Raw genomic sequence first — 25,308 nt, forward strand, 5'->3', positions numbered from 1 at the left:
TGTATATTTAAGTACGTAATCAGCTGGTCATGGACGATTTAGAGCCTAACTTGGCACCAGACTCCGAAGCACAGTGAATGATAGATCTATGCTGTAATAAATGTTATCACCCTTAGCTTTGACCTAGACTTCAAAATCCCATTTTGGAAGTATATTAAAACCCCAGTTGGTAAAAACTTTGTGAAATGCGAGGAATAGGTTTTGCAGTAAGATGTCATCTCAGTAATTTACCTATACCACAAAAATTTTCAAAATGTAGAATTTCCTACAAGTACGTCAAAAAAAGCAACGAGCAAAATTCACAATTTTTTACAGCAAGGAATTGCTCTTATTGGTGAATGCGAGCGTAACGTGATTAAAAAATCTTTCAAATGTAAAGTATTAATTTTTAAGTGAAATTTAAATTTTGATAATTTAAATAGAAATGCGCTAAGAAACTTTCAAAATACTCTATTTATTTGTATCATCTCTACACTATTTCTCCTCATCTTTTTCTGTTAGCAACTAACACGAATTTAAAGATGGAGACATTTAATTGTTGTCAAGTGCAAATTGTCGAAGAGCTTTCCTGTCCAACTTGCCGCCTCTATTCACGGGCAGTTTTTCAACGAATCGCACCCCGCTGTGAAGATGCTTGCTATAATGCAACCGGTCCGAAATGAATTTGCATAACTCTTCCTCGTTGCGCTTTCCGCCTTTTTTTATTACCACAAAAGCCCTTGAGGTATTATTAGTGGTAGGATGAGGCATTCCAACTACCCCAGCTTCTTGGACATCAGGGTGCTCTAGAAGCACAGCCTCGATTTCTGAGGGCAACACCTGTTTGGAAGAAAATATAAATAGTCACAGAAAAAGAAGTAGGACGGAGAGACATACGAAATCCCCACGATGCTTGTACATGAACCTTGCCCTCTCTTTAATAAATATGTTGCCCTTTTCGTCCTGGATCCCGAGGTCGCCAGTTTGGAACCAACCTTCTTCGTCAGTTAATTTTTGCACCTTATAAATTAATTGTCAACTATATTTCATATTTAGCCATATTGTTTTCAAATACCTTATTGCCTGGCATCAAGTAACCTTTCGCAATACAGGGCGATCTCACGTATAGCTCCCCAAGTTCGTGTGGACCAACTCTCTTCTTGTCATCAACACCGAGTATCTGATGTTAATAAATTTAGCGTGTTAAATGCTGCTCAAAAAAAGTATCAGAAATAAAAATTTACTTTTCCTTCGTATGAGGGTAGAAACATTCCAGAAGAAGTAACCACCTGTCCTAAAACACATATATTAGTAAAATTAGACTGTCCAATTTGCGTAAGTTTAAGTTTGTACCCTCGCTCGTGCATCTATCCAGCTTTAATGGCTTTATTTGCCCTATTTTCGTTCTAGTGCAATTCCCAATCTCGGTCATGCCATACACCTAGTGCAGTTGCATTAAAAATGTGAATTTTATTCAAAAAGTATTTGAACCTGCATCAAATGAGTGTTGGATAGCTTTTCGCAGAGCAAATCTGCTGTGGTTGGATCCAGCACCCAACCTCCTACTAACATCAGTTTTATGATGTTTGCATCACGCAGAGTTTCAAGCTGGTCATCGCATCTTGCAAACCAGTTAGCAACATGAGGATAGAACAGAATGGATCGAGGCTGCAAAATCCAATTTATTAAAAGAAAATGTATATTTTTTGTTTTTGCAGACGGAGGCGTTCTTACCTTGTATGTTGTTAAATAGTCAAAATAGGTTCCCCTTTCAAATTTGTTGATATGGTAGATGGTGCGGCCAGTATTCAGGTAATGCATTGCGAGAGTAAAAAAACCCACTCCGTAGTTGATCATAAATTCAAGTACTGAGTCCTCAAGTGGAACATTTCTAAACAAATATAATTTCTATTTAGGAAATTGCAATGAAATTAGTTCTGCAAAACACCTCATTGATTTCATATTCTCAGCAATAGAGTAGTGTGTATGAACCACTCCCTTTGGATATCCAGTTGAACCGCTTGTGTTTAAAATCACCAGAGGATCCTCCTTAGGATTAATTTTAGTTGGCTGTTTCAATGCTGAGGAGATGATGCAATATATTATAAAACCGTAACACATGTACATCTTGAAACAAATTAAATGCACGCCAGCAGAATGATTTAGTTTTAAAATGTTATGAAATCTAAAAATCCTACAAACCAGAGCCATCATCTGCTAACAGTTTAGAAATATGAGTTGTCCCTGGAATAGGCTCATCACCCAAACTAATGATACAGCCATCATACTTCAAGATATCCAGAGCAGGTTGGATGACTTGGATGGTTTCTGAGTCAACTAGTACAAAATTAACGGCGCTCTCTTTGATTTGCCTTGCATAGTCATCTAAAAAAATTACAATTAGATACTTTGCTAGAGAGTGGTTAAAATGAAAAATATCACCTGGAGGCTCATTTTGGCTGCAGCCTCGAACAGCTCCACCCAGCATCCAAACTCCAATCTTGACCAGGAACAAACGTGCAGCTTCGTAAGTTACAAAATAAAGAACATCTCCTGGCCGAAAGCCCAGTCTGACTAGACCGCTCGCGATTTTAACAGCGTCTTCCTTTACTTGGCCAAACGTGACTGATCTTCCGGATGGGATATCAACCTGCAGATCAAATTTTCAAATTAGAAATTTCCGAACAAGATTAATACTTTTATAGCTATTATTAATAATTTTTTCTGGTCATGGAATTGTAATAAATTTTGCAAATTAATTGATTCAGAGCTTAAAAACATTACAATCCACGGTCGGTCCTTGTAGCTAGATGATTCCTCGAAACCACCAAATAGGAAGTCCATGAAGGATGTCTCAGGGACTTCTCCTTAAAATTCATTTGAATTTAATTATAATTTTTGTTGACTGGAAATTTTCACATACCTTGCTGCATGGTACTTGTTAGAGGCGACTCTTGCGACGTGCAACTGTCTCAATGAGATCATTTATTTCTTGCTTTATTCTCTACATTTTATATGCGAGAAACTAAGCTGTCTTAAAGAAGTTCAATATTTGCGGCCGTATATTTCTTTCAAAGATAACGTTTCTCGAAAATTCGTACCTCTTGGTGTCATGTTTCAATGTCTCATTAAATTTTAATTTCCCACAATTCCTATTAGTCTCAACAATCGTCATTGCAATATCAGAATAACATAAAATTCCTATTTGCATTTTTTTTCTCATAAAATACGAATTATTTTAATAATATTACAGTTTTTTCTTCCCAGAATTTTCAAGACGTAGCTGCAAGTTGCATGACTTGTGAAAATTGGCTATCTAAGACAACATAATAAAATTTCAACAATCACAACATTTTATAAATGATAGACTTCCATAACTCAACATGTAAAACTGTTTTAAACCTCATGCCAGTATGTATGTTCTCAATTGAATTATTTTTTAATTATTGGTAGTAATAGAATACTTATACATCTTGCAATCCATACTACACACACGCACACACACTCAAATTTGATACGGTTTACTTTCAAATATTTTAAATCGCAAATTGATGAAGAAGTGCTCTCGTGTCCACTTTGCCGCCTTTGTCCATTAGTAGATTTTTATCAAAGCGCGTCACTTCCGTGCAGATAATATATTATGTTAAACAGTAAGATCGATAAGATCGATCAGCAACAAACTTGCACTCGTGCGCTGCTTTCATACTCATGAATTGTAATTTGTAAATCATATTACATTTATCTATTGAGCACGCACCTTGTTGTCAGTATATTATTAAAATTTATTTGCACAATACAAGGAGGCTAATTATTAATTTATTTTGGCAGGCAACATAGTATGAGAACGTTGAGAATTAATTTCCATAAGCCCCCCGTTTTAAATTTTGAGACAGCGAAACAATTTGATCACACTTTTACATTAGCACTTCATTTTAATTAGGATCTAAATGTGCATTTATTTCGTTATTCATCGTTAATTTTAATTGACAAACAACTGAAGAAGAAGATGGTATACCAAAATATGAAAGTTGCTCCATGCAACATTTCATAACGATTCTCAATTTTCTGCAACTCCGAAAGCACCATTTTTAAATAAAATGAGCAAGACACAATATAAATGAGCGTTTGAAACACGATCGAATTTATATTTTTTTTAGGTATTTAAAAAATGTTTATCACACCAGTAAATAAAACCTGTGTATTGAGCTGAACGATGGTTTCTAATTGAGATATTGGTGGAGAATAGGTTCTACGTAAAAATAAAGCACCATTTTCCCCAACACATTTTTTTATTTGAATAAATTTCGTAATCCCTCAATTAGCAACATATTTTTTCACATTTTTTTAATGCCATGTCCTTGAGAGCTCTCCTGTCAAGCTTTCCTCCCCTATTGGCTGGCAGTTTTTCAACGATTTTTGCTCCTGCATGCAGTTGTTTGTGCACCGGCATTTTATTAGCGACAAACGCACACAGTTCCTCAGGAGTGCAGTGCTGGCCTGCTTTCAGAACAACGTAGGCCTTGGTCACGTTGTTTGTTTCAAGATTTGGCAATCCGACCACACCTGCAGCCATCACCGCCGGATGCTCTTGTAGAAGGCACTCTATTTCGCTCGGCGCAATCTGCGTAGTTCATTTTATATATTTTTTATGACGATTTTTAACTTGTTATACATACGATGTGACTCAAATATTTATACATGAAATTGGCACGTTCCTTCAAGTAAATTCGCCCATGAGTGTCAAAAAATGCAACATCTCCTGTGCAAATCCAGCCATCTTGGTCAATATCAGACTTGATAGTCTTTGAGAAGGACATCATTTATCATTATCAGTGAAAGACAAAGTTTATTGCTCTCCACGTTTTCTTACCCCATTGCTTGATCGAAAATATCCTCGCATCATTCCGGGAGTGCGAATATAAAGCACACCTTCCTTCAAAGGTGGTTTCAGCTCCTTCGTTTCCAAGTCCAGTATCTACACATAGTGGGGAAATTTAAGATAAAAACACCAAACATTTTAACTTTTGACTCACCTTTGCCTCTATATTGGCCAGAATAGAGCCAGAAGAAGTGAAGGTTTGTCCTAAAATATTAGCTTTTGATTGTTGCCTCGATGGTGACTAATTATTTGAATTATTTCAGAATATCTATTTGCTTTTTTCTATTTTAAAGTAAATAATTTGTAACCTTCTTTTAAAAAAAGATTACTTCGGGTGTCAGTTTTTCTGAAGCAATATAAATGAAATCACTGAAAACATGAATATCAGTGGTTTGATACCTTCAATTTTGATAGTTGGCACTTTGGCTGCTTCTCCTGAATCTTGTATTTCTGTGGCAGTGGCATACAAAATTTCGGACATGCCATACACCTATATCAGGTCATAAATTCTAACTTTTGAACGTGTGTAGCTTTAGAAAACTTGCCTGCTGGATGTGAGTGTCAGGTAGGTTTTTTGAGAGAAGAGCCGCAGTTGTCGAGTCCAATACCCAACCTGCTATCATCACATGCTTTAGGAAACCTTGCTGCCGCACATCGCTTAGTATAGGATCTCTCGCAAATGAAGCGGCAAGATATGGATACAACACTATTGAGCGAGGCTGAAAAGTAGATTTGGCTATTTGTAAATAAATAAAGTATAGTGAAATTTTACTTTAAAAGAGAGGAGTGCAGATAGATAGGTATTCTTGTCGAATTTATTTAGGTGATATACTGTGAGACCGTACTTCAAAGAGTACATTGCGAGGCAAACATTCACGACCCCGTAATTGATCACAAACTCCATAATAGAGTGTCGCATTTTCAGAGCTCTGAAAGATTGCTTTGTGTGATGAGTCTCATGTTTTAATATTTCTTAATATTTTACTCCATCATGATCAAATTCGCTGTGAATGAGTAATGCGTGTGAACAACGCCTTTGGGCATTCCAGTGCTTCCGCTCGTGTTGCAGATCACTAGGGTATCGTTACGCACGTCCACATTGACTTCAGGAAGTACTGGAAGAAATGCAATCGATGTAGATGGATGAAATTTTGAATTTTAAATTACCAATTGCGTCCTCTGATAAGAGTTTAGAAATGTGGACAGTTCCTTGAACGGCAACTTCGCCGCAAGAGAAAAATTTGACGCCGCGACAGTTTGAGTCATCGATCGCTTTTTTGATAAATTCATGCGTTTCACAGTCAGTTAGTACATATTTGATTTGCATTTCGTTTATCTGGTGCAAATAGTGTTCTAGAAAATGATAGGGAATTAAAACATCCCTTATCTGATTAACAATAAATGTCAAAATAACTATATTACCATGACTCTCGACTGCACTGGTCCCTTTGACCCCGCCGCCAAGCATCCATACGGCCAACTTGAAGAGGTATAGCTCCGTCATAGCTGTCGTCACGAAAAACAAAAGGTCGCCCTTTTTGAACCCGAGTTTGACCAATCCGCTCGCTATTTTTTGTGCGTCATACTTTGCCTGTCGGAATGTCACACTTTTCCCAGATGGCACGTCAACCTACAAAACTAGAATTGAAATCGGTTTCGAGTAAAATCTTCTCTTGTTCTACGATCCATGGCCGGTTTAGTTCCTCCTGGCTGAAGTTCTTTTGACTTTCAAAGACAAAGTCAAGCAGATTCACCTCTGGGATATGCACTTTTGGGTAGGACGAGTAAACAATATGGGCTGAAATAGTTGTTTGGTAAATGAAATATTGTGTACATATAATTTAGGCTACAATAGACAATTGTTTAATTATATAAATATAATTAGCACTTAAACTCATTTGTTTGAAATTAAAAGAGTCATTTGTATCACAGGGAAAGATTATAGATGTCTTTCACTGAAATTAAAACCATTACAAATGTGCTGAAATCCAATTACCGTGGATTTAAATTAATTTCAGCAGCTCTGTATAATCTTTTTAGGGCTTCAACGTTTTTGTAACTCAAAAATGCTTAAAAATAGATAATTAAAGCAAAAGGGATATTCTTAATAAAGTGTCTTCAATCTTCAATATTAGATTTTAAGGAAAAAAACCCATCAATTTATACTGAAAAATATTAAAATACGCACCAGATTCCATTGCGGCCGCACTTTCCTAGCTGAGTAGCTAGTTACAAAGTGAATGAAGGAAAGCCTACTTCAATCTAGAATGCTAGAATAGTTGCGAGTCGCATGCGCGAATTAGTCTTTTGTGCGCCGGCTTCATTGAGAACTCGACCTTGTGGTCCAAAATAATCGCGCGCGCTCGAGTCAATAGCGATGGGTTTTTTTAAGGACAACCCACTCCGTGTGATAATCAGAATGGTTGTGGAGGGGCTCCTGCGAAGGATAATACACCAAAAAGGAAAGTCATCATCCAGCTGATTTGCAATTTTTGCTGTGTATATTAGTAGTCCACCTGTGGATTCCTCTGAAAATACAGTCTCGCAATGTTCCTTGCGAATCCGGCCATATACCGGCCACCTTTGGCGAAAAGGGTGTTTTTGATTGCTTTGAAAAGGCGAGCAACCTCTGCTGCTGCTACTGCCTCAGCACCTGTAAAGTCATATGATGAAATTCCTGGACCAAAACCGCTTCCGCTTATTGGGAACGCCTGGAGATTTTTGCCGTACATAGGTATATACGAAAAACTTTTCAGTTGAAATATAATTCTGCGTTGCAAATTGACTTCTTCATTATCACGTTGTTAAGATAACTTTGGCCTTGGTGCTCTTCATAATCTCGAGTGTAAGCTTAGCGCAAAATATTTCAGAGACGCAGCCAGTGACAATTAATTAATTGATATAAAATATTTTTTGTGTTGTCTGCGTTATCATTAGTATACAATAAGGAAAATTAGCCACTGGGTTAGTTAATTTCCCACTAATTTCATGATTTATATTATAACAGGTTCATGGGATACAACGGATTTTGCTAAATGGACCAAATCTCTTCTAGACGAATACGGAAAAATTGTCAAAATCGGCAACTTGCCTGGCCGGAAAGACATGATTATGATATTTGATCCAGACACAATAGCCGATGTGTTTAAAAACGAAGGCCCTTATCCCGAACGAATGAAATTTGAAAGCGTGAAGTATTACAGGGAAAAGATCAGACCTGATTTCTATGAGGGATTTCAAGGGATCGTAAATGAGTGAGACACTGCATAGTTGATTTTAACTGTAACAATGATAATTGTTTTAAATTTGAAGGAATGGTGAGAGGTGGCTTCAAGCACGCTCTATTATTAACCAGCCGATGATGAAAATCGAAGTTGCGAATCTCTACGTTCCAAAATCAGATCAAGTCTCTAAAGATTTCGTCAAACTGTGAGCCAATTTATAGATTGGTTTTGGGAAGTTATTTGATTAATCTTAATTTTCAAGGGTGAAAGCTCTAAGGGGCAGTAACATGGAGATGGCTGCCGATTTCAAGAACGAAATCCACAAGTGGGCGCTAGAATGTGAAAATATTTATATTATAACATGATGATCGGTATTGACAAGAATTACTTGTTTAGCAATTGCTTTAATAGCCTTGGATACGCGCCTTGGTTGCCTGCAACAACATTTGGCCAAAGACTCTGACGCACAGAAGATGATTGATGCTGTAGTTCAAATATTTGAGCTTACATACGAGCTGGACTTCAAAGTTCCCTTCTGGAAATTGTTTCCGTCCAAAACTATGGAAGCGTTGATTGGATATTCAGACAATGTCCTTGAGTATAATTCTCTTCAAAGCTTATTTATTGGTTTTAAAAATATTGAAATGACACTTTACAGAATCTCGCTGAAATACGTGGACCAAGCGAGAAGCAAATTCGGAGATCTGAGTGCAACTGAAACGCCTGAAATGAGCGTGTTGCAAAGGATTTTGAAGCGCGACCAGAGCTCAAAACGCGCAGTTATCATGTGCATGGATATGATTTTTGCTGGAGTCGATACAGTAATACAATAATAATGATTTTTTAGGCACAATATCGTTATATTGAAGAATTTATTTCTAAATTAATTGTTCTAGACATCCAACACTGCAGCGTGCACACTTTATTATTTAGCATGCAATCCTGACAAACAAGAGAAACTTTATCAAGAAATTAAATCCGTCGTCCTGGCAAACCCATGTGAGAATTTGACTGCAGAACACTTGAACAAAATGAAGTACTTAAAAGCGTGCATCAAAGAAGCTACGCGGTACATTTTCCATCAATTTAAAATTTATTTTTTCTTAAATCATTGTCAGATTGGCACCTGTCGTCAATGGAACTGCTCGGGCACTGCCAAAGGATGTTGTTCTTCATAACTACCTTATTCCAAAACAGGTCGGGCTCAATTCCAATCAAATTTCGCTTCCAATTTTGACTCGTGCTTTTAGAAAGCCGATATATTCATGTTCAACAGCACTCTGTATCGGCAAGAAGAGCACTATCCCGACGCTAAAAAATTCATACCTGAGCGCTGGATGCGCGAGGACAAAAGTTGCCCAGTGAGAAAAGCGAACAAAGCACACCCGTTCGTTTTCCTGCCGTTCGGGCACGGCGTGAGGCAATGTCCGGGCATGCGATTCGCCAACATGGAAATGGAAACGTTCATTGCGAGAGTAAGGTCGCATCCCTTGGTTTCAGGCATGAATATTAATTTTTGCTTCAGATGCTGCTTGAGTTCAAAGTTGAATGGCACCAGCCTCCTCTAACCTTCATAAGTAAAGCGCTGCAGACTCCACTCTCTCCCCTCCAATTTACTATTCTTGACCGCAACAAGTGACTTCCTTTTGTATCACTCAGTTAACATATTTAATTTTTAATAAAAGATTATCTAAATTAAAACGTATGTCATTTTTTTAGTTTTGAAAACAGCGTTTTTGAAGGATTAAGCAATAAAAACTTTATCAACAATAATAATTATAGCAATTATCGTTTAAAGAAATGGCCTTGCTACATACCTCTATAGTGCTTGGTAGATGATAAAAAACATCAGCTTCTTAATTTGGTGGAGGGGCTAACGATAAAATTGCAATCGCAACTTTCATTTTGTTGACTCACGCTCGGTCCAGCGTCCATCAAAAAGCGCTAATTTTTGACATTACTCGGATCTCCGAGCAATGTTTCCCAAAAATGTGCTGCCCAATCCCTGGATTTGGAGGAGCCTTTCGTTGGCAAAAAGGAACCGTTCAACCGTAGCAACTGCCTTTTCTCCGAATATCTCCTCCCCCGTCAGGTCGTATGATGAGATTCCTGGTCCAAAATCGTTGCCCCTCATTGGCAATGCTTGGAGGTTCCTTCCATTTGTCGGTAAAAATCCTCATTTAACTTTATTTTCAAATCAATTTATATACTAATTTTTATACTCTTTAAAAGTATTTCTTACTTTGAAACAATAGTTATCTTTGTGATTGTGATAACAGCGGGACATACAGATATTGTGTGAGACACACAGATCTGATCTGACCTTGAATTTTTTTATGCAACCTGCGAAACACCAAAGTGTGGCCGGCTGCATCCCACTATTAATGGTCACTTTTTATTTTATTTTTGCATATAATTTTCGCAGGTACCTTCGACATGACCAATTTCTTCAAGTGGAGCAACTCTCTCTTGAATGAATATGGGAAAATTGTGAGAATTTCAAATCTTCCTGGGCGAAGAGATATGGTTCTTCTATTTGATCCGGACATGATTGCTGAGGTTTACAAAAACGAAGGACAATGGCCTGAGCGCTTTGTCTTGCAAAGTGTGAAGCAATTCCGAGAAAAAGTCAGGCCTGACTTCTTTGAAGGATTCCAGGGTCTTGTCAATGAGTGTGTTTCTCTGAAATATTTTTGCTTTGCTAGACCAAATTTAATTTATTTTTTTAGAAACGGCGAGAAATGGCAGCAAGCTCGAACGGTCGTCAACCAGCCAATGATGAAAATCGACGTTTCTAACCAGTACATTCCTAAGTCGGATGAAGTAGCAAAGGACTTTGTCAAATTGTGAAAAAAACACTTAAAATAATCATAACAAATTTTTAATCATCTTAAATATTTAGGGTGAAGTTGATTCGAAACGACAAGATGGAGATGCCTGCAGATTTCAAAAATGAAATCAACAAGTGGGCACTTGAATGTAAAATTAATTTAATACATATACACACACAGGAAGCTTTAATTGTATCATTTGTTAATTTTAGCGATATCATTGATTGCATTGGACACTCGTTTGGGTTGTTTAGAGCCCAACTTAGCACCAGACTCTGAAGCACAGCGAATGATAGATGCTGTAATAAATGTTTTCAGCCTTAGCTTTGACCTAGACTTCAAAATCCCGTTTTGGAAGTTCATTAATACCCCAGCTTGGAAAAACTTTGTGAAATACGAGGAAGAAGTTTTGCAGTAAGATGTCATCTCAGTAATTTACCTATACCACAGAATTTTAAAAATGTAGAATTTCCTACAAGTACGTCAAACAAGCAATGAGCAAAATGGGGGACTTAAACGCTCCAGAAACGCCTAACATGAGTGTCCTACAAAGAATATTGAAACGCGACCCACATGTGAAGAGAGCTGTCATTACAGGCATGGATATCATTCTTGCTGGCGTTGACACGGTAATTTATTTTGTTTACAAGTACACAATTAATTTATAGAGCTCGCAAATAAATATGAATCTGTTTATAGACGTCCAATTCAGCGGCAATGATCCTGTACTATCTTGCAAAAAATCCGGGCGCGCAAGAAAAACTGTACCAAGAGGTGAAGTCGATTGTCCCTGAGGATCCAAATGAGTGCATTACTGCAGCTCACATGAACAAAATGAATTACATGAGGGCTTGCTTGAAAGAGTCAATGAGGTATATATGTGGAAAAATAAGTTAAACTTTATTTTCAAACTTCAAACCCTATATGATCGTACAGATTGGCTCCAGTGACAGTTGGCAACGTCAGACTCATCGATAAGGATATTACACTTGGCAACTACCTGATCCCAAAAAATGTTAGGCGTGTGATTTAATTAATGCAAAAGTTTAATGTATATCTTGCAGAAAGCCGACCTGTTCATGTTCAACAGTACTTTGTATTTGCAAGACGAGCACTTCCCTGATGCGAAGCGGTTTATCCCTGAGCGATGGATCCGGTCGGAAAGTGCCCAGTGCCCAGTGAGCAAGAAAGCGTTTGAAACTCATCCCTACGTTTACAAGCCTTTTGGACATGGAGTTCGACAGTGCCCAGGAATGAGATTTGCCAACATGGAAATGGAATCGCTTGTTGCAAGGGTAAAATTTTCCCAGGCTGTCAAAATCTTTCAAAATTAATTACTTTTTAACTCCACAGATGCTGCTCAGTTTCAAACTCGAGTGGCACCAACCTGATGTGAAACTTGTGAGCAAATCAATTCAAGGCCCAGATTCGCCTTTAAAGTACACTCTCATCGACAGAAGCTAAATGTATTAATTGAATCGAAAATTGAATTAAATCTAATATTCTTAATTTTTACCTGTCATTTGCTATTTTTATTTGTGTTTTGAAAACTAAACATAATTTAGCATGGCGATGGACCAAATACAAAAAAATAATGATAAAGCAAGAGGTTAAAATGGAAAGACCTTGCTGCGACTCTAACGTCAGGCAGCTGATAATATAAGCGCAGTTTGCAAATTGCTGGAACAGGGGCTACCAACAACATTTCAAGGACTACTCTCATTCAGTTAACTCATCGCGCTCAGCACTGATGCGCTTGATTCAGCGCCCGTCAAAAAGCACAAATTGGTGCTATTAGTTTCAAAGCGATATGCTCGCCAAAAGGTTTCTACCCAATCTCGGGATTTGGAGGATCCTTTCAGCGGCACAAAGGATTCATTCAACAGGAATTGCCTCTTATCCAAATGTCTCCTCTTCCATCAGGTTATACGATGAGATTCCTGGTCCAAAATCGTTGCCCTTGATAGGCAATGCGTGGAGGTTCCTCCCATTAATAGGTAATTATTACCATTTGCTTTGTTCAAAAGTTGCTAAGCTAGTATGACCGTTTAGTTATTTTAAACAGCCTAAAATTGTACCATCAAAGTGATTATTGCACGTGTATCAATACTTTATTGCGCGTGATAAGGATTTGACCCGATCTTGACTTATTGTATTATACAATAAATAAACTGCAGTTGACTCTAGCCAACTATAGCAATAAGCTGCACCCTATACTGAGATGCTTATTCACTATTAAATTATCGAAATTATAAACTTCTGCTTATTTTGCCTCATAATTTTATGCAGGTACCTTCGACATGTCGAATTTCTTTAAGTGGAGCAACTCTCTCTTAAATGAATACGGAAAAATTGTGAGGATTTCAAATCTTCCTGGGCGAAGAGATATGGTTCTTCTATTTGATCCGGACATGATTGCTGAGGTTTACAAAAACGAGGGACAGTGGCCTGAGCGCTTCGCCATGCAGAGTATTACTTACTTCCGAGAAAAAGTCAGACCAGATTTCTTTGAAGGTTTCCAGGGTCTTATTAATGAGTTTGTGTTTATTATTGGCACATCTTGTTAAAATATATGGAAAGTTTTTTCTTTAATTTTAGAAACGGCCCGAAATGGCAGGAAGCTCGAACGGTCGTCAACCAGCCCATGATGAAAATTGAAGTTTCTAATCAGTACATTCCAAAGTCTGATGAAGTCGCAAAGGACTTTGTCAAATTGTAATAGTTTCTTTTAATCACACAAAAATAAGACGCACATTCTTCTTTGAAATGTAGGGTGAAAATGCTACGAAACGACAAGTTGGAAACGCCTCCAGATTTCAAAAACGAATTTAGCAAGTGGGCACTTGAATGTAACATAAATTTAAAACTTATCACAACGGGGAAAACATTGATCGTATTTCTTAATGATTTTACTAGCAATTGCACTGATTGCATTGGACACGCGTTTGGGTTGTTTAGAGCCAAATCTTGCAAAAGGCTCAGAAGCACAGCGAATGATTGATGCTGTGGTGGCTGGATTCGACCTCATGTTTGACCTGGAATTCAAAATCCCGTTTTGGAAATTCATGAATACGCCAACCTGGAAAAAATTCGTAAAGTGTGAAGAAGAAATTCTCGAGTAAGATATAATTTTGCATCTATGAAATCTTGTAAATTTTGCCGTGAAATTTTAACAATGCAGAATATCCCACAAGTATGTTGAACGAGCAATGAATAAAATGGGGGACTTAAACGCACCGGAAACGCCTGAAATGAGTGTCCTTCAAAGAATGTTGAAACGTAGCCCAAACGCAAAGAGAGCTGTCATTACTGGCATGGACATAATTCTTGCTGGCGTTGACACTGTAATTGAATTTATAAATTTACCCCCAACTATTGATAAGTCTCCAAACGAATATTTCATAATTATAGACATCAAATTCAGCGGCAATGATCCTGTACTATCTCGGCAAAAATCCAGATGTGCAGGAAAAATTGTACCAAGAGGTGAAGTCGGTTGTCCCAGAGGATCCAAATGATTGCATTACTGCAGCTCACATGGAAAAAATGAATTACATGAAGGCTTGCTTGAAAGAGTCGATGAGGTATGTGCGATATAGATATGCTAGATTTATTGTGTAAAAACATATAATTAGGTTGGCTCCGGTCGCAGTTGGCAATGCCAGACTCATTAATAAGGACATGGTGCTCGGGAACTACCTGATACCTAAAAATGTTAGCTCCGATTTAATTTATATGTAGAGTTATTCTATTAATTTTTATTTTTACAGAAAGCTGACTTTTTTATGTTCAATAGTACTTTGTATTTGCAAGATGAGTATTTCCCTGAAGCGAAGCAGTTTGTTCCTGAACGTTGGATCAGGTCTGAGAGTACCAAATGTCCCGTGAGCAGGAAAGCGTATGAAATCAATCCGTACGTTTACCAGCCTTTTGGGCATGGAGTTCGACAGTGCCCAGGAATGAGATTTGCAACCATGGAGATGGCGTCACTTGTTGCACGGGTAAAAATTAATGTTACTGACTGGTTCGTTTTAAACTCAATTTATGATATTCAATATAGATGCTGCTTGATTTCAAAATAGAGTGGCATCAACCTGATGTTAAACTGGTGAGCAAGGCAGTTCAAGGCCCAGAGTCGCCTCTTAGGTACACGCTGATCGATAGAAATTAAACTTCGCAAATCAGTTTCATCTTCATATTTTGTTTCATATTTTATGCAAAAATGAAATCTTTTTTGATCAAAATGTTGTTTTTGACGCAAGAAACCGATCCCAATCCTGAAGAACGCAAAATATTTATTTAACTTGGGTAGGGTACAAAAACATCAAAGTCTTGCAACAGACTACTTGTATGGTGCACTCTTAACAATCTTATCTATAAGTCTCGGATCCTTAACATCATTTAAACGAAAATGCATGACAAGAGGATTTCAGATATCTGGCATACTCTGTGGCCTTGATGAAGAGAGATAGTTTTATGCAACCTGCCGAACTCTGCTGTAAAACCAGCTGCATCATTTAGCTATGGATTGCAAATCTAAACCTTCAGTAACTTAACATGGAGAAGAACAAAATAAGCTAAACTAATTGTATGTTGAATATTATTAATCTAAAATTTTTCGTGATCTGGACATTACAAAATTTTATTTTACATTATATCAACGTCCAACTGCAAATAATCAAGCCAAAAATAATGAAAATGAATTGACGAATAATTTATTAAACACGAGACACGAGAGTGAACAACGCACAGGCCAGGACTGGCGTGAAAAATTCAACCAGGATTTCGGCTGCCAACCATTGATTCATTGTTGGGCCAGCCAATGGCAGTCCGGCCCTCTTCTGGTACAACAGACATATCAATGAATAATAATCAAGTAAGAAATTTCTGTGGCACAATCCAGCACAGTAAAATTAACTAAACACCAAAAGGTAGAGATGCATTTCATTTGAATCAAAACATGTTTTTTTTATGAAACGCCGTTTAACCGGAAGTAGTATTTGAAGCACTTCTCGCATGAAAGTACATATTTCTTCACATCTCCATTCTCTCTACTGCGTACTTCTTAAGAGCGACCCTGTCGAGTTTGTTGCCCCTGCTTTCAGGTAGTCGATCGACAAACTCGACGCCACCGTGCAAATGCTTGTAGTTGGGCAAACGGTCTGCCACGAACTTGCAGAGGTCTTGCTCGGTGCAATTGCGCCCTGGCTTGCGCACCACAAAGGCCTTCGCGACACTGGTGCTCTCAGGGTGCGGCAAGCCGACCACCCCCACTTGTAACACGTCAGGGTGCTCTTGCAAGACGACTTCGATTTCAGCCGGTGACACCTGTTACAAATTATTAAAAAGACATGCGATTGGTATCATAAACACTGCTTTAGCTGTTTTTAACTCACGATAAACATGAAATATTTGAACATTATGCCGACTCTATCCTTGATATAAAGGTTTCCCATGTCGTCAAAAAAGCCAACATCGCCAGTATGCAGCCAGCCATCCTCATCAATGTCCGATTGAGACGGCTAATTAATTGAAAACTTAAATTTGATTTTTAATGGTTGTGTGTGCTTTACGGAATCAGGGTTGAGAGACAAATAGCCTTTCATCATTATGGGTGTTTTGACAAGGACGTGTCCCCTCTTGTGTGGCCCCAGACAGTCTCCAGTTGCGATATCTACCACTTTGACCTGTATTGTGGGAAGAATTTTTCCACACGAGATGCAAATTTCGCCTAAATAAAGAGGATTTAAGCTCTAGATTTGTTAACCTCGAAATTTTAACTTGAACGTACCTTGATTTTCGATGGCAATGACTTTCTTGTCATCAGATTTGCCACTTTCATCACCCACTAAGGTGCAGGTGATATTTAATGTTTCAGTCATTCCGTAGATCTTTAATAGAAATGATAGAAAGGAAACTCTAATTTTGTGTATTTTCTTACCTGAATAATTTTTATCTGTGGCAATTTCTTTGTCAATAAATCGACTGTGGTCGGATCAAGCACTGAGCCGCCGATGCTTATCCCTTTTAAAAAGCTCAAGTCGCATGAATCCAACTTTTCATTTCTTGCGAACCAGGTAGCCACAAACGGGTACATCAAAACGTGTTCTGGCTGCAAATTTGCGACAGTCTTGTAGTTAAAGTTTTATTTAAACACTCTTATACCTTGAACCTTTCCATATAGTCAAAGTATTTTTCCTTCTCGAATTTGCCCAAATGAATGATGGTGCATCCGTGCACGACGCTTTGGACTGCAAAAACTAAGCAACCAATTGCGTAATTTGACATTGGTGTCATGAATGTCCAAGAAAGTTCTTCTTTGCCTCTGTAATAAATGCGACGAGAGACACAAACTAGTTTTTTTTTGTTTTATCGCAAATAATACAATAGGAGACAGTTGTAGAAAATCAAGTTGAAGTGAGTGTGCATGACGCCCTTTGGTAGACCAGTACTGCCGCTCGTGTTTGGAACAATCACAAAATCGTCCTTCCAGTTTACTTCCACTTTATCAGGATAAGCTATTGTGACATCAAAATTTAATAACTATCAAAATTGCTGTGCATAACCAAAATTAACGCAAATGAGATAAAATAGCCAACCAAATCATATATTAGCTGTTTGGAGAACTTTCATAAAAATTGAACTCACCAGAGCAATCATCTTGAAGCAATTTTTCCACAGATGTAGACCCTGGCAAGTCCAAACCTCCAAAATTAATCAGTGTAATCGGCCATGGCACAAGCTTGATAGCTTGAACAAGTAAATCTGCAGTTTCATCGTCAACCAAGACAAAGGTAGCTTTTGTCTCTATTATCTGACGCGCATACTCCTCTATAAACGAGTCAAATAGTTATATAATCAACTTATTAATGATTTATATATTTTTCCCTGTTAAATTAGTAATATTTTTAAACTAACCAACCGACTCCATTTGGTAGCATCCTCTAACAGCTCCATTCAATCTCCAAACACCTACGTGCACCAGGTACAATACCGCCGTCTCGTAGGTAACATAGTAAAGAATGTCCCTGTTTTTAAATCCCAGCCTCGCTAGACCACTGGCAATTTTTTTCGAACCGTCCTCCACATCCCTGAAATACACCTTGGTACCTGTATTTGTATCGATCTGAAAATTTCCAGTCAATTTATATATATACCGTCAGAAAATAAAAATAAGGGGAAAATTCACCATCCATTCCTTTTCTTTAAGTTTGTCGAAATTTTTGCGGATGGTCTTGAAGAGAAAGTCGGTCACGGAGCTCTCTTCCACAGAGCTTAGATCAAAGGGCGTTGGAGATGTGTATATTCCATTTGGTGGCAGCATTTTCACTAAATTTTCATAAGAATTTTTATAGGATCTTACTTAGTGCCGTAAATTTGTCGAGTAAAATGTAAAATATTGAGCATATATAGTCTATTTCTTAAGATAAAATAATTATTAAATTTAAGAAGCCTGTGTATTTTTTATACACGAAAATTTATATGTCATAGAGTATTTGAATGCACCACATATCTTATTATTTTTATATTCTATTCTATATAGTAATGATTTCAATCTTACCATAACTAAATTCCTGCTGGTTTGTTCGGTAGCTAAACAATCAAATAGGTATACTCCGTTTAGCTTGCTTCCACGAAATGTCTCAAACACTGTCAAACACGTACCTATTCCAAATGATGTGTGGGTTTGCGTTCTTATCAGAATTGTACTTTGCAACGAAACAGTATCCAAACAAATGATAAGGATTTTGTATCATGATATACCAAAAACCCAACGCAAGACATTGTACTTTTGAAATGAATTTTTATTTAAATATCAAAACAAGTATTTACCTAACTTTTATTATTGGCACAAGTAAACGGCATCACATTCTCTCAATCGCGTACTTCTTAAGAGCGACCCTGTCGAGTTTGTTGCCCCTGCTTTCAGGTAGTCGATCGACAAACTCGACGCCACCGTGCAAATGCTTGTAGTTGGGCAAACGGTCTGCCACGAACTTGCAGAGGTCTTGCTCGGTGCAATTGCGCCCTGGCTTGCGCACCACAAAGGCCTTCGCGACACTGGTGCTCTCAGGGTGCGGCAAGCCGACCACCCCCACTTGTAACACGCCAGGGTGCTCTTGCAAGACGACTTCGATCTCAGTCGGTGATACCTTCATTAATATTTAAAAATCATGGTTATCAATTTATTCTGATTTACTCACGACGAACATGTAATATTTGAACATTATGTCGACTCTTTCTTTGATATAAAGGTTTCCCAGATCGTCAAAGAAGCCGATATCGCCAGTGTGCAGCCAGCCATCATTGTCAATGTCAGAACTAGAGGGCTATATAATATACTCGATTAATGATATAAAGAATTTCACCATATGAGTGCATCACAGTTACCGATTCAGGATTGTGTGCTAAATATCCCTTCATTATAGCTGGAGTTTTGACAAGAACATGACCCCTCTTGTTTGAACCCAGGCACTTTCCAGTGGCGATGTCGATCACTTTCGCCTGAACTGTAGGGACTAATTTCCCGGTCGAGACACAAATTTCCCCTTTTTTGACACGAATGTGACGTTCCATTATTCCATTGAATATTTTATTGCATGCGAAATTTACCTTGATTTTCGATAGTAATTATCTTCTTGTCTTTATACTCTCCATGAGTATCAGCTCCAATCAAAGAGCAGGAAATGTTTAATGCTTCCGTCATGCCATAAACCTTTTTCATTAATTATAAAAATGAATTGATATACTACATATTATTGTATTAACTTAAATTTAATCTGCACACCTGGATAATTTTAATACTTGGCAATTTTTTCGCCAGCAATTCAGCAGTGGTCGGATCTAGCACAGAGCCAGCGATGCTAATGGCCTTTATGCAGCTCAGGTTGCTCGAGTCCAGTTTGTCGCTTTTTGCGAACCAGGTGGCCACAAATGGATACATCAGAACATTTTCTGGCTACAGTGGATTTTCGATCATTAATAGTACTTTGTTATTATGAACACGTGTGTGTACCCTATACTTATCGATGTAGGCAAAGTACTTTTCTTTTTCAAAAGTACCCAAATGGATTAAAGTGCAACTGTGATAAATGCTGTGAACGGCAAAAATCAGACAGCCCATCGCATAATTAGACATTGGTGTCATATATGTCCAGGAAAATTCTGATATGCCGCTGTAAATTTAGTACAATTATTACCATCAATTTTAAACTAATTTTATAATTAAAAATACTTTAAAATGTGGTTGGAGTAAATCAAGTTGAAATGAGTGTGCATGACGCCTTTTGGTAGACCAGTACTGCCGCTTGTGTTTGGTACAATCACAAAATCATCCTTCCAATTTACCTCCACTTTCTCAGGATATGCTATACATATAGCTCGTTAAAAATTAATAATTTAATGTTTTTAATTAATTTGAGAACAAAATATAAGCAAAATATGATATTTCTTACCAGAGCAATCATCTTTGAGCAATTTTTCCACAGACGTTGATCCTGGCAAATCTAATTCACCAAACGTGATCAATTTAATCGGCCAGTCCACAAGCTTGATGGCTTGGGTGAGCAAATCTGCTGTCTGCTTGTCAACCAGGACAAATTTCGCTTTTGTCTCAATTATTTGTCGTGCGTATTCCTCTTTCGTAACAAAGATAAACTTTATGATGCAACCCTGTTATGCGAAAACTAGTTTTTCAACTTACTAACAGCTTCCTTTTGGTAGCATCCTCTGACAGCTCCGTTCAATCTCCAAACGCCAACATGCAGTAGATACAAAACCGCTGTCTCATAAGTCACGTAGTAAAGAACGTCTCGGTTTTTAAACCCCAGCCTCGTTAGACCACTCGCAATCTTTTTTGAGTCGTCCTCTACGTCCCGAAAATACACTTTGACACCTGTATTTCCATCGATCTAAAATGTTACTGTCATTTAAATATATTTTCGTTAAATATTTTAAGGTTTTACTATCCATTCCTTGTCCTTGAGTTTATCAAAATTAGTACGAATAGTCTTGAAGATGAAGTCGGACAAAGAGCTCTCTTCCACTGTACTTGGATCAAACGGAGTCGGTGAAGTATAAATTCCATTTAGTGGCAGCATTTTTCTACATTTATATATTAATATTTAAAAAAGGCGAACACAAAAAGATACATGGTTTCTAGTTGCATTGAAAATAATTAATGTTAGCTGTTCCAGCGGTCAAAATTTCTTATGTTATATACTCTTCTTACCTATATTTTTTCCAATAAATGAAAATACCTGAAAATATTCCGAAAGCAAAAAAAAAATGGTCCGAGCTCACCATCAACTGATAAATGAGGAGGCTGTTTTTGCAAGTTCTTTCAGCGTAATAACACCAATCTAATTGCCGCCTGCAAATAATGTGGGTATTTCTAATCGGATAGATAAGTACAACTAGACAGAAACCAAACAAAAGATAAGTTTTTCAAGATAAGAATTTGTCATAACTTGATCTTGTTATCATGTCGCAAAATTAAAATTTTAGTAAATATAAAAAACTCGTTTACTGTTAGTTTCTTAACAATTTATTGTATCAAGCAATTGCACGTACAATTACTGATTTCTTTGTATTTTATATACAGCAATTATAATAAATTATACATTTTCTTGCTGGCTAATTCAAATGCAGGACTTCTATTGTTAGATCTTAGTATGACCGGATTGCAGGAGGCACTGTTGAGCACTCCTTCTGGTCCAAAGTTTCGTCAATGACCGGCCTATAGGACAGCGATACCTGGAAAGTGGGGTGTCATGAGTTGCAATTGTCAAGTTGGTACAAGGAATTACCTTTCCAGTGTCAGGGTTAATTTTGCTAAGCGTGTGTTTGCGCCAGTGCTGTTCAACTGGTTTCTTCTGCTGGCCTTCAAGGGGCTTGGCGTAATCTAATTCGTCAACGCGGTCTTTGAAGTCTTCTCTGGCGTGTGCACCTCTGGACTCCTTCCTGGCTTCTGCTCCGTAAATGGTCTGCATCGCATTAAGCATCAAGTTCTGCAGCTCCAACGACTCCACTAGATCAGAGTTCCACACCATGCTTCGGTCGTGAACCTAGTGTACAATAAATTTACTATATTAATTGTGACTGTATATTTTGAGCGATGCCCGCTTACCTTAAGGTGTTTCAGGTCTCCATAAATTTTGTCCATCTTGACGCATCCCTCTTGAAGTACAGATCCAGTCCTGAAGACAGCAGCGTGATTCTGCATGGTCTTCTGCATTTCAAGTCTCAATTGGGCAGTCGGAATGTCACCGTCAGCAAATCTAATTTTGTCCAGATTCGCAACAGACTCTTCGCCAGCATTCTGCATAATTAAAAAACCTTATCAAGGCTAAGCTTGTTTTTCAAAGGACAGTAAAATAAACACAGCAAATTTGATATCGAGAACAGGTTTTTTCAAGTGATTTTAGCTTTCATTTATACTTAAGTTTTTGAGAGACTTACCGCACTGAGTTCTCCAATTTTCTCTCCAGGTTTATGCTCGCTAGCAATGGTAAGAGCGCAGGCTCTGCCAAATACAACCAGATCAAGGAGTGAGTTGGCACCAAGCCGGTTGGCTCCGTGCACCGACGAGCATCCAGACTCGCCAGCTGCGTACAGGCCAGGCACGATTTTATCTTGGCCATTCGAGTGGGTCAGGACCTAATGGACCACACACCTTGATTCAGCAAATTGGACCTCTATAACGAATCGAACCTGGCCCTTGTAGTTGGTGGGAATGCCTCCCATGTTGTAGTGCACGGTGGGCAGCACGGGAATTGGCTCTCGGGTCACGTCAACACCAGCAAAAATCATCGCGGTTTCTGAGATGCCGGGCAGACGGGTGGCTAGCTGCTCAGGAGGCAAGTGGTGCAGCTGCAGGTAAACGTGATCCTTTTCGGGTCCACAGCCACTGTTTGCGCATTGATTCGTCATTTTGCATGACTTGTTAATATTTTTCTACACTCACCGGCCCTCTCTGATTTCAATCGTCATCGACCTTGAGACGACATCACGGCTGGCAAGATCCTTTGCGACAGGCGCGTACCTCTCCATGAACCGTTCACCTTCCGAGTTAATAAGGTATCCGCCCTCACCACGGCAACCCTCGGTGATCAAGCATCCTGCACCATAAATACCAGTAGGATGGAACTGCACAAACTCCAAATCCTAACAAAACAGAGAACAATTACGTAATTATTCAGGAACGCTGCGATTTTACAATTTTTACTAATTTCTATAGCGATCTATTTTTGTTAATGTGGCGGCTCTTATCTTAAAACTCATTTATAATAGAGAGCAAAAATTAGTTTTAAATAACAAAATGTGGTTACCATTATGGCTGACACTCTTGTAAGCACATAAAAACACAATTTTTGAACTCCACGCATTAAAATCAATGAATTATTCCTGATCAAATAAATTGTATGAAGTAATAGAAATATATATTGGTAAAAAGCGACAAAAAAATGCAAACATGCCTGCATTTTCGCAAAGAATGACACACACCTGATTAGCGAGTCCGGCCCTAGAAACCATGGCAGTTCCATCTCCAGTGCAGGTGTGGGCGGAGGTGCATGAGAAGTAAGCACGGCCGTAGCCTCCTGTGGCCAAAACGGTGTTTTTGGCTCTGATCCTGTGCAGAGATCCATCTTCCATATTGAGTGCAAGCACACCTCGGCATTCACCATCTTCCATCAGTAGATCCATTGCGAAATACTCAACAAAATAATTGCAATCGTAGCTGAGCGACTGCCCATAAAGTGTGTGAAGCAGCGAGTGGCCTGTTCGGTCAGCAACACAACAGCACCTGTGAATCGATATCAAGTCAGAACGCAACCTAGCCAACTTTCCTCGCGTGTCTTAAAGTATCGTTCTTTGGTATTTCCAGATAATTTTAAGTAGTTCTAATGACGCAATTAAGTTGTATTCAATACCTACAGATTTGTATTTTTTTCAAGTTGTAAACATTTTTTGTAATATTTCTCAAAAAAGATTTTGACATAATATGAATTAATGATTCAATAGAAATGAAAACTTCCATTTTCAGCAGAACATGTTTGGATTTTTTTATGATAATACTTTAGTTAAATAATCCTCCTCCTTGCCTGTGAGCTTGGCCACCCTTGCCAAACTTGAGAGATTGACCACCAAAGGCGCGCTGATAGATTTTTCCCTCGTTGGTTCGGCTGAAGGGCATGCCGTAGTTCTCCAACTCAATGACGGCCTTGGGCGCCTCGCGGGTCATGTAGTGGATGGCGTCTTGGTCCCCCAGCCAATCGGAGCCCTTGACTGTGTCGTACATGTGCCACTGCCAGTTGTCCTCTTCCATGTTGCCGAGGGCGGCGTTAATTCCACCCTGAGCAGCGACCGTGTGTGAGCGTGTGGGGAAAAGTTTGGTGACGACAGCGGTTTTAAAACCTTCAGCAACCAGTCCGAAGGCCGCTCTCAGGCCAGCACCCCCAGCACCAACAACGACTGCATCGTATGTGTGATCCACCACTGGGTAATCACGGGAAACCTATAATGCATTATATATCCTGTTCATAAACTGAACTTTGCGAGCAGTTTTGAAGAAGTTTGTGCTGTTTTTTTTTTTTAAATTAAGCTGAGCATTTTTTACAGTTATCTTATTTACACACACGGTTATGAAACTTGCAATACATACCGAGTCTGAAACTTTAGCCTGGGATCTGTTGCTACCATTAATTGTGTAGTGCAAATTCCTGCTTGCAGTAACGAGCCATGGTCTGCTGAGGGCCTTCATCTGAAAATTAGTCAATCCCGCGGTAATTATTAGTATTTTTTCTAGAATTGAAAGAAATCCATATTCCAGCTGACGAGCTTTAGAAAGCTTGATCACACGGATCACACAAACCTATTAAAGTAAAATAATCTATTTCTTGAAAGAAATTATACCTTAACCAATTTTCTTAATTTAATCGACTAATCGGCTATGCAGCTGTGAAACGTAATTTCAGGTAGTTTTTTGGAAGAGTTACATAACAGCTGAATGGGCATTACAATGTATTGAAAATTTATTTTTTCTCACCATTGAAGCCCTCTGGACGACGGACAGCACGCCGCTCATTTTCGGGTTTCAATGTCGAATTTGGCTAGAAAAATTCGCAGTCGAAGGGAAAAAAGGCAGGACGAATTTTCTCACCAGCCGATCCGGTCCGAAAATATAAATTTCAAAGAGGACTAACTTGATGGCACAACTGCGAGTACGCCTTTCATAGTTGTACCAGGTAGAACACCTCCCTATGGCTCTAGTGACCTTTCCCAATATACTATGGTGTGATTGCATTGGTTACTGCGAATCACGTGATTCCGAACTGCCTCTCTCTTGCCAGTCTTCTTTTGGCTTCGCTCCCTATTGGCTCCTTTGAAGCTATGT

At 38.4% G+C, this 25,308-nt stretch overlaps 7 protein-coding genes across 9 annotated transcripts; 2 read left to right on the plus strand and 5 right to left on the minus strand.

Annotated features, from left to right (window-relative positions):
* Positions 1 to 434: 434 nt before the first annotated feature.
* On the minus strand, positions 435 to 2,961 carry LOC135933958 (luciferin 4-monooxygenase-like). Its single transcript, XM_065475440.1, has 12 exons — positions 2,903 to 2,961; positions 2,764 to 2,846; positions 2,422 to 2,629; positions 2,182 to 2,364; positions 1,928 to 2,060; positions 1,714 to 1,870; positions 1,471 to 1,647; positions 1,333 to 1,420; positions 1,224 to 1,273; positions 1,055 to 1,159; positions 877 to 999; positions 435 to 819 (listed from the first exon to the last, which is right to left on the minus strand). The coding sequence occupies exons 1-12, from the start codon at positions 2,910 to 2,912 to the stop codon at positions 532 to 534; spliced, it is 1,605 nt and encodes a 534-aa protein (XP_065331512.1). The 5' UTR covers positions 2,913 to 2,961; the 3' UTR covers positions 435 to 531.
* A 1,297-nt stretch (positions 2,962 to 4,258) lies between these two features.
* On the minus strand, positions 4,259 to 7,179 carry LOC135934461 (uncharacterized). Of its 2 annotated transcripts, XM_065476219.1 has the most exons (12): positions 7,047 to 7,178; positions 6,541 to 6,656; positions 6,281 to 6,488; positions 6,026 to 6,211; positions 5,844 to 5,973; positions 5,631 to 5,787; positions 5,404 to 5,577; positions 5,258 to 5,348; positions 5,013 to 5,062; positions 4,850 to 4,954; positions 4,656 to 4,781; positions 4,259 to 4,600 (listed from the first exon to the last, which is right to left on the minus strand). In XM_065476219.1, exons 1-12 carry the CDS (start codon positions 7,054 to 7,056, stop codon positions 4,298 to 4,300), a joined length of 1,656 nt encoding a protein of 551 aa, XP_065332291.1. In that variant the 5' UTR covers positions 7,057 to 7,178; the 3' UTR covers positions 4,259 to 4,297. The 2 variants fall into 2 exon arrangements, with proteins under 2 accessions (XP_065332291.1, XP_065332292.1); XM_065476220.1 differs by lacking the exon at positions 6,026 to 6,211 and having other exon boundaries at positions 7,047 to 7,179.
* Positions 7,180 to 7,258: 79 nt separating this feature from the next.
* LOC135934463 (probable cytochrome P450 49a1) lies at positions 7,259 to 9,783 on the plus strand. Its single transcript, XM_065476223.1, has 10 exons — positions 7,259 to 7,592; positions 7,866 to 8,112; positions 8,171 to 8,287; positions 8,345 to 8,421; positions 8,479 to 8,680; positions 8,741 to 8,903; positions 8,979 to 9,151; positions 9,201 to 9,279; positions 9,333 to 9,557; positions 9,608 to 9,783. The coding sequence occupies exons 1-10, from the start codon at positions 7,406 to 7,408 to the stop codon at positions 9,719 to 9,721; spliced, it is 1,584 nt and encodes a 527-aa protein (XP_065332295.1). The 5' UTR covers positions 7,259 to 7,405; the 3' UTR covers positions 9,722 to 9,783.
* Positions 9,784 to 9,909: 126 nt separating this feature from the next.
* On the plus strand, positions 9,910 to 15,157 carry LOC135943381 (uncharacterized). Its single transcript, XM_065489920.1, has 21 exons — positions 9,910 to 10,248; positions 10,508 to 10,754; positions 10,812 to 10,928; positions 10,985 to 11,061; positions 11,126 to 11,327; positions 11,380 to 11,542; positions 11,613 to 11,785; positions 11,850 to 11,928; positions 11,978 to 12,208; positions 12,267 to 12,372; positions 12,479 to 12,555; positions 12,712 to 12,910; positions 13,203 to 13,449; positions 13,494 to 13,628; positions 13,686 to 13,762; positions 13,830 to 14,031; positions 14,095 to 14,257; positions 14,325 to 14,497; positions 14,549 to 14,627; positions 14,684 to 14,914; positions 14,974 to 15,157. Exons 1-21 carry the CDS (start codon positions 10,059 to 10,061, stop codon positions 15,082 to 15,084), a joined length of 3,279 nt encoding a protein of 1,092 aa, XP_065345992.1. The 5' UTR covers positions 9,910 to 10,058; the 3' UTR covers positions 15,085 to 15,157.
* A 449-nt stretch (positions 15,158 to 15,606) lies between these two features.
* LOC135934460 (uncharacterized) lies at positions 15,607 to 18,610 on the minus strand. The gene is made up of 11 exons (XM_065476217.1): positions 18,475 to 18,610; positions 18,103 to 18,242; positions 17,832 to 18,039; positions 17,562 to 17,744; positions 17,299 to 17,431; positions 17,079 to 17,238; positions 16,855 to 17,025; positions 16,705 to 16,804; positions 16,487 to 16,644; positions 16,310 to 16,435; positions 15,607 to 16,241 (listed from the first exon to the last, which is right to left on the minus strand). The coding sequence occupies exons 2-11, from the start codon at positions 18,235 to 18,237 to the stop codon at positions 15,948 to 15,950; spliced, it is 1,668 nt and encodes a 555-aa protein (XP_065332289.1). The 5' UTR covers positions 18,238 to 18,242; positions 18,475 to 18,610; the 3' UTR covers positions 15,607 to 15,947.
* Positions 18,611 to 18,693: 83 nt separating this feature from the next.
* On the minus strand, positions 18,694 to 21,298 carry LOC135934459 (uncharacterized). Of its 2 annotated transcripts, none has more exons than XM_065476216.1 (11): positions 21,216 to 21,298; positions 20,879 to 21,017; positions 20,617 to 20,824; positions 20,369 to 20,551; positions 20,149 to 20,281; positions 19,930 to 20,089; positions 19,702 to 19,872; positions 19,527 to 19,629; positions 19,305 to 19,462; positions 19,118 to 19,243; positions 18,694 to 19,066 (listed from the first exon to the last, which is right to left on the minus strand). In XM_065476216.1, exons 2-11 carry the CDS (start codon positions 21,011 to 21,013, stop codon positions 18,779 to 18,781), a joined length of 1,665 nt encoding a protein of 554 aa, XP_065332288.1. In that variant the 5' UTR covers positions 21,014 to 21,017; positions 21,216 to 21,298; the 3' UTR covers positions 18,694 to 18,778. The 2 variants fall into 2 exon arrangements, with proteins under 2 accessions (XP_065332288.1, XP_065332287.1); XM_065476215.1 differs by having other exon boundaries at positions 21,145 to 21,258.
* Positions 21,299 to 21,436: 138 nt separating this feature from the next.
* SdhA (succinate dehydrogenase, subunit A (flavoprotein)) lies at positions 21,437 to 25,161 on the minus strand. The gene is made up of 10 exons (XM_065476214.1): positions 24,961 to 25,161; positions 24,577 to 24,675; positions 24,017 to 24,429; positions 23,418 to 23,718; positions 22,879 to 23,078; positions 22,626 to 22,821; positions 22,374 to 22,571; positions 22,042 to 22,233; positions 21,722 to 21,979; positions 21,437 to 21,668 (listed from the first exon to the last, which is right to left on the minus strand). Exons 1-10 carry the CDS (start codon positions 24,997 to 24,999, stop codon positions 21,582 to 21,584), a joined length of 1,983 nt encoding a protein of 660 aa, XP_065332286.1. The 5' UTR covers positions 25,000 to 25,161; the 3' UTR covers positions 21,437 to 21,581.
* Between the last annotated feature and the right edge of the window lie 147 nt (positions 25,162 to 25,308).

This window comes from Cloeon dipterum, chromosome 1, assembly GCF_949628265.1.
Source record: "Cloeon dipterum chromosome 1, ieCloDipt1.1, whole genome shotgun sequence".
Lineage (NCBI taxonomy): Eukaryota > Metazoa > Arthropoda > Insecta > Ephemeroptera > Baetidae > Cloeon > Cloeon dipterum.

Bases quoted from the DNA above. Each gene is read 5' to 3' on its own strand.
- LOC135933958 (XM_065475440.1), bottom strand. The intron at 2,365-2,421 runs GTGATATTTTTC...TAATTTTTTTAG, and splicing joins CAGCCAAAATGAGCCTCCAG to ATGACTATGCAAGGCAAATC. The intron at 1,160-1,223 runs GTAAATTTTTAT...TATTAACATCAG, and splicing joins TACCCTCATACGAAGGAAAA to ATACTCGGTGTTGATGACAA.
- LOC135943381 (XM_065489920.1), top strand. From the start codon at position 10,059: ATGTTTCCCAAAAATGTGCTGCCCAATCCCTGGATTTGGAGGAGCCTT. The intron at 10,249-10,507 runs GTAAAAATCCTC...TAATTTTCGCAG, and splicing joins GAGGTTCCTTCCATTTGTCG to GTACCTTCGACATGACCAAT. The intron at 12,556-12,711 runs GTCAGGCAGCTG...TGGTGCTATTAG, and splicing joins GACCTTGCTGCGACTCTAAC to TTTCAAAGCGATATGCTCGC.
- LOC135934461 (XM_065476219.1), bottom strand. The intron at 6,212-6,280 runs GTAATATAGTTA...ATCATTTTCTAG, and splicing joins CAGTGCAGTCGAGAGTCATG to AACACTATTTGCACCAGATA. The intron at 5,974-6,025 runs GTAATTTAAAAT...CATTTCTTCCAG, and splicing joins CTTATCAGAGGACGCAATTG to TACTTCCTGAAGTCAATGTG.
- SdhA (XM_065476214.1), bottom strand. From the start codon at position 24,999: ATGAGCGGCGTGCTGTCCGTCGTCCAGAGGGCTTCAATG. The intron at 23,079-23,417 runs GTGTGTGTCATT...CTGTTTTGTTAG, and splicing joins GGGCCGGACTCGCTAATCAG to GATTTGGAGTTTGTGCAGTT. The intron at 22,234-22,373 runs GTAAGTCTCTCA...TTAATTATGCAG, and splicing joins AAATTGGAGAACTCAGTGCG to AATGCTGGCGAAGAGTCTGT.
- LOC135934463 (XM_065476223.1), top strand. From the start codon at position 7,406: ATGTTCCTTGCGAATCCGGCCATATACCGGCCACCTTTGGCGAAAAGG. The intron at 8,422-8,478 runs GTGAAAATATTT...TTACTTGTTTAG, and splicing joins CCACAAGTGGGCGCTAGAAT to CAATTGCTTTAATAGCCTTG. The intron at 8,681-8,740 runs GTATAATTCTCT...GACACTTTACAG, and splicing joins TATTCAGACAATGTCCTTGA to AATCTCGCTGAAATACGTGG.
- LOC135934459 (XM_065476215.1), bottom strand. From the start codon at position 21,218: ATGGTGAGCTCGGACCATTTTTTTTTTGCTTTCGGAATATTTTCAGGT. The intron at 20,825-20,878 runs GTAAAACCTTAA...GTAACATTTTAG, and splicing joins TCAAGGACAAGGAATGGATA to ATCGATGGAAATACAGGTGT. The intron at 20,282-20,368 runs GTAAGAAATATC...CTATATGTATAG, and splicing joins GCTCAAAGATGATTGCTCTG to CATATCCTGAGAAAGTGGAG.
- LOC135934460 (XM_065476217.1), bottom strand. From the start codon at position 18,237: ATGCTGCCACCAAATGGAATATACACATCTCCAACGCCCTTTGATCTA. The intron at 18,040-18,102 runs GTGAATTTTCCC...GGAAATTTTCAG, and splicing joins TTAAAGAAAAGGAATGGATG to ATCGATACAAATACAGGTAC. The intron at 17,239-17,298 runs GTATTATTTGCG...CATTTATTACAG, and splicing joins TTCTACAACTGTCTCCTATT to AGGCAAAGAAGAACTTTCTT.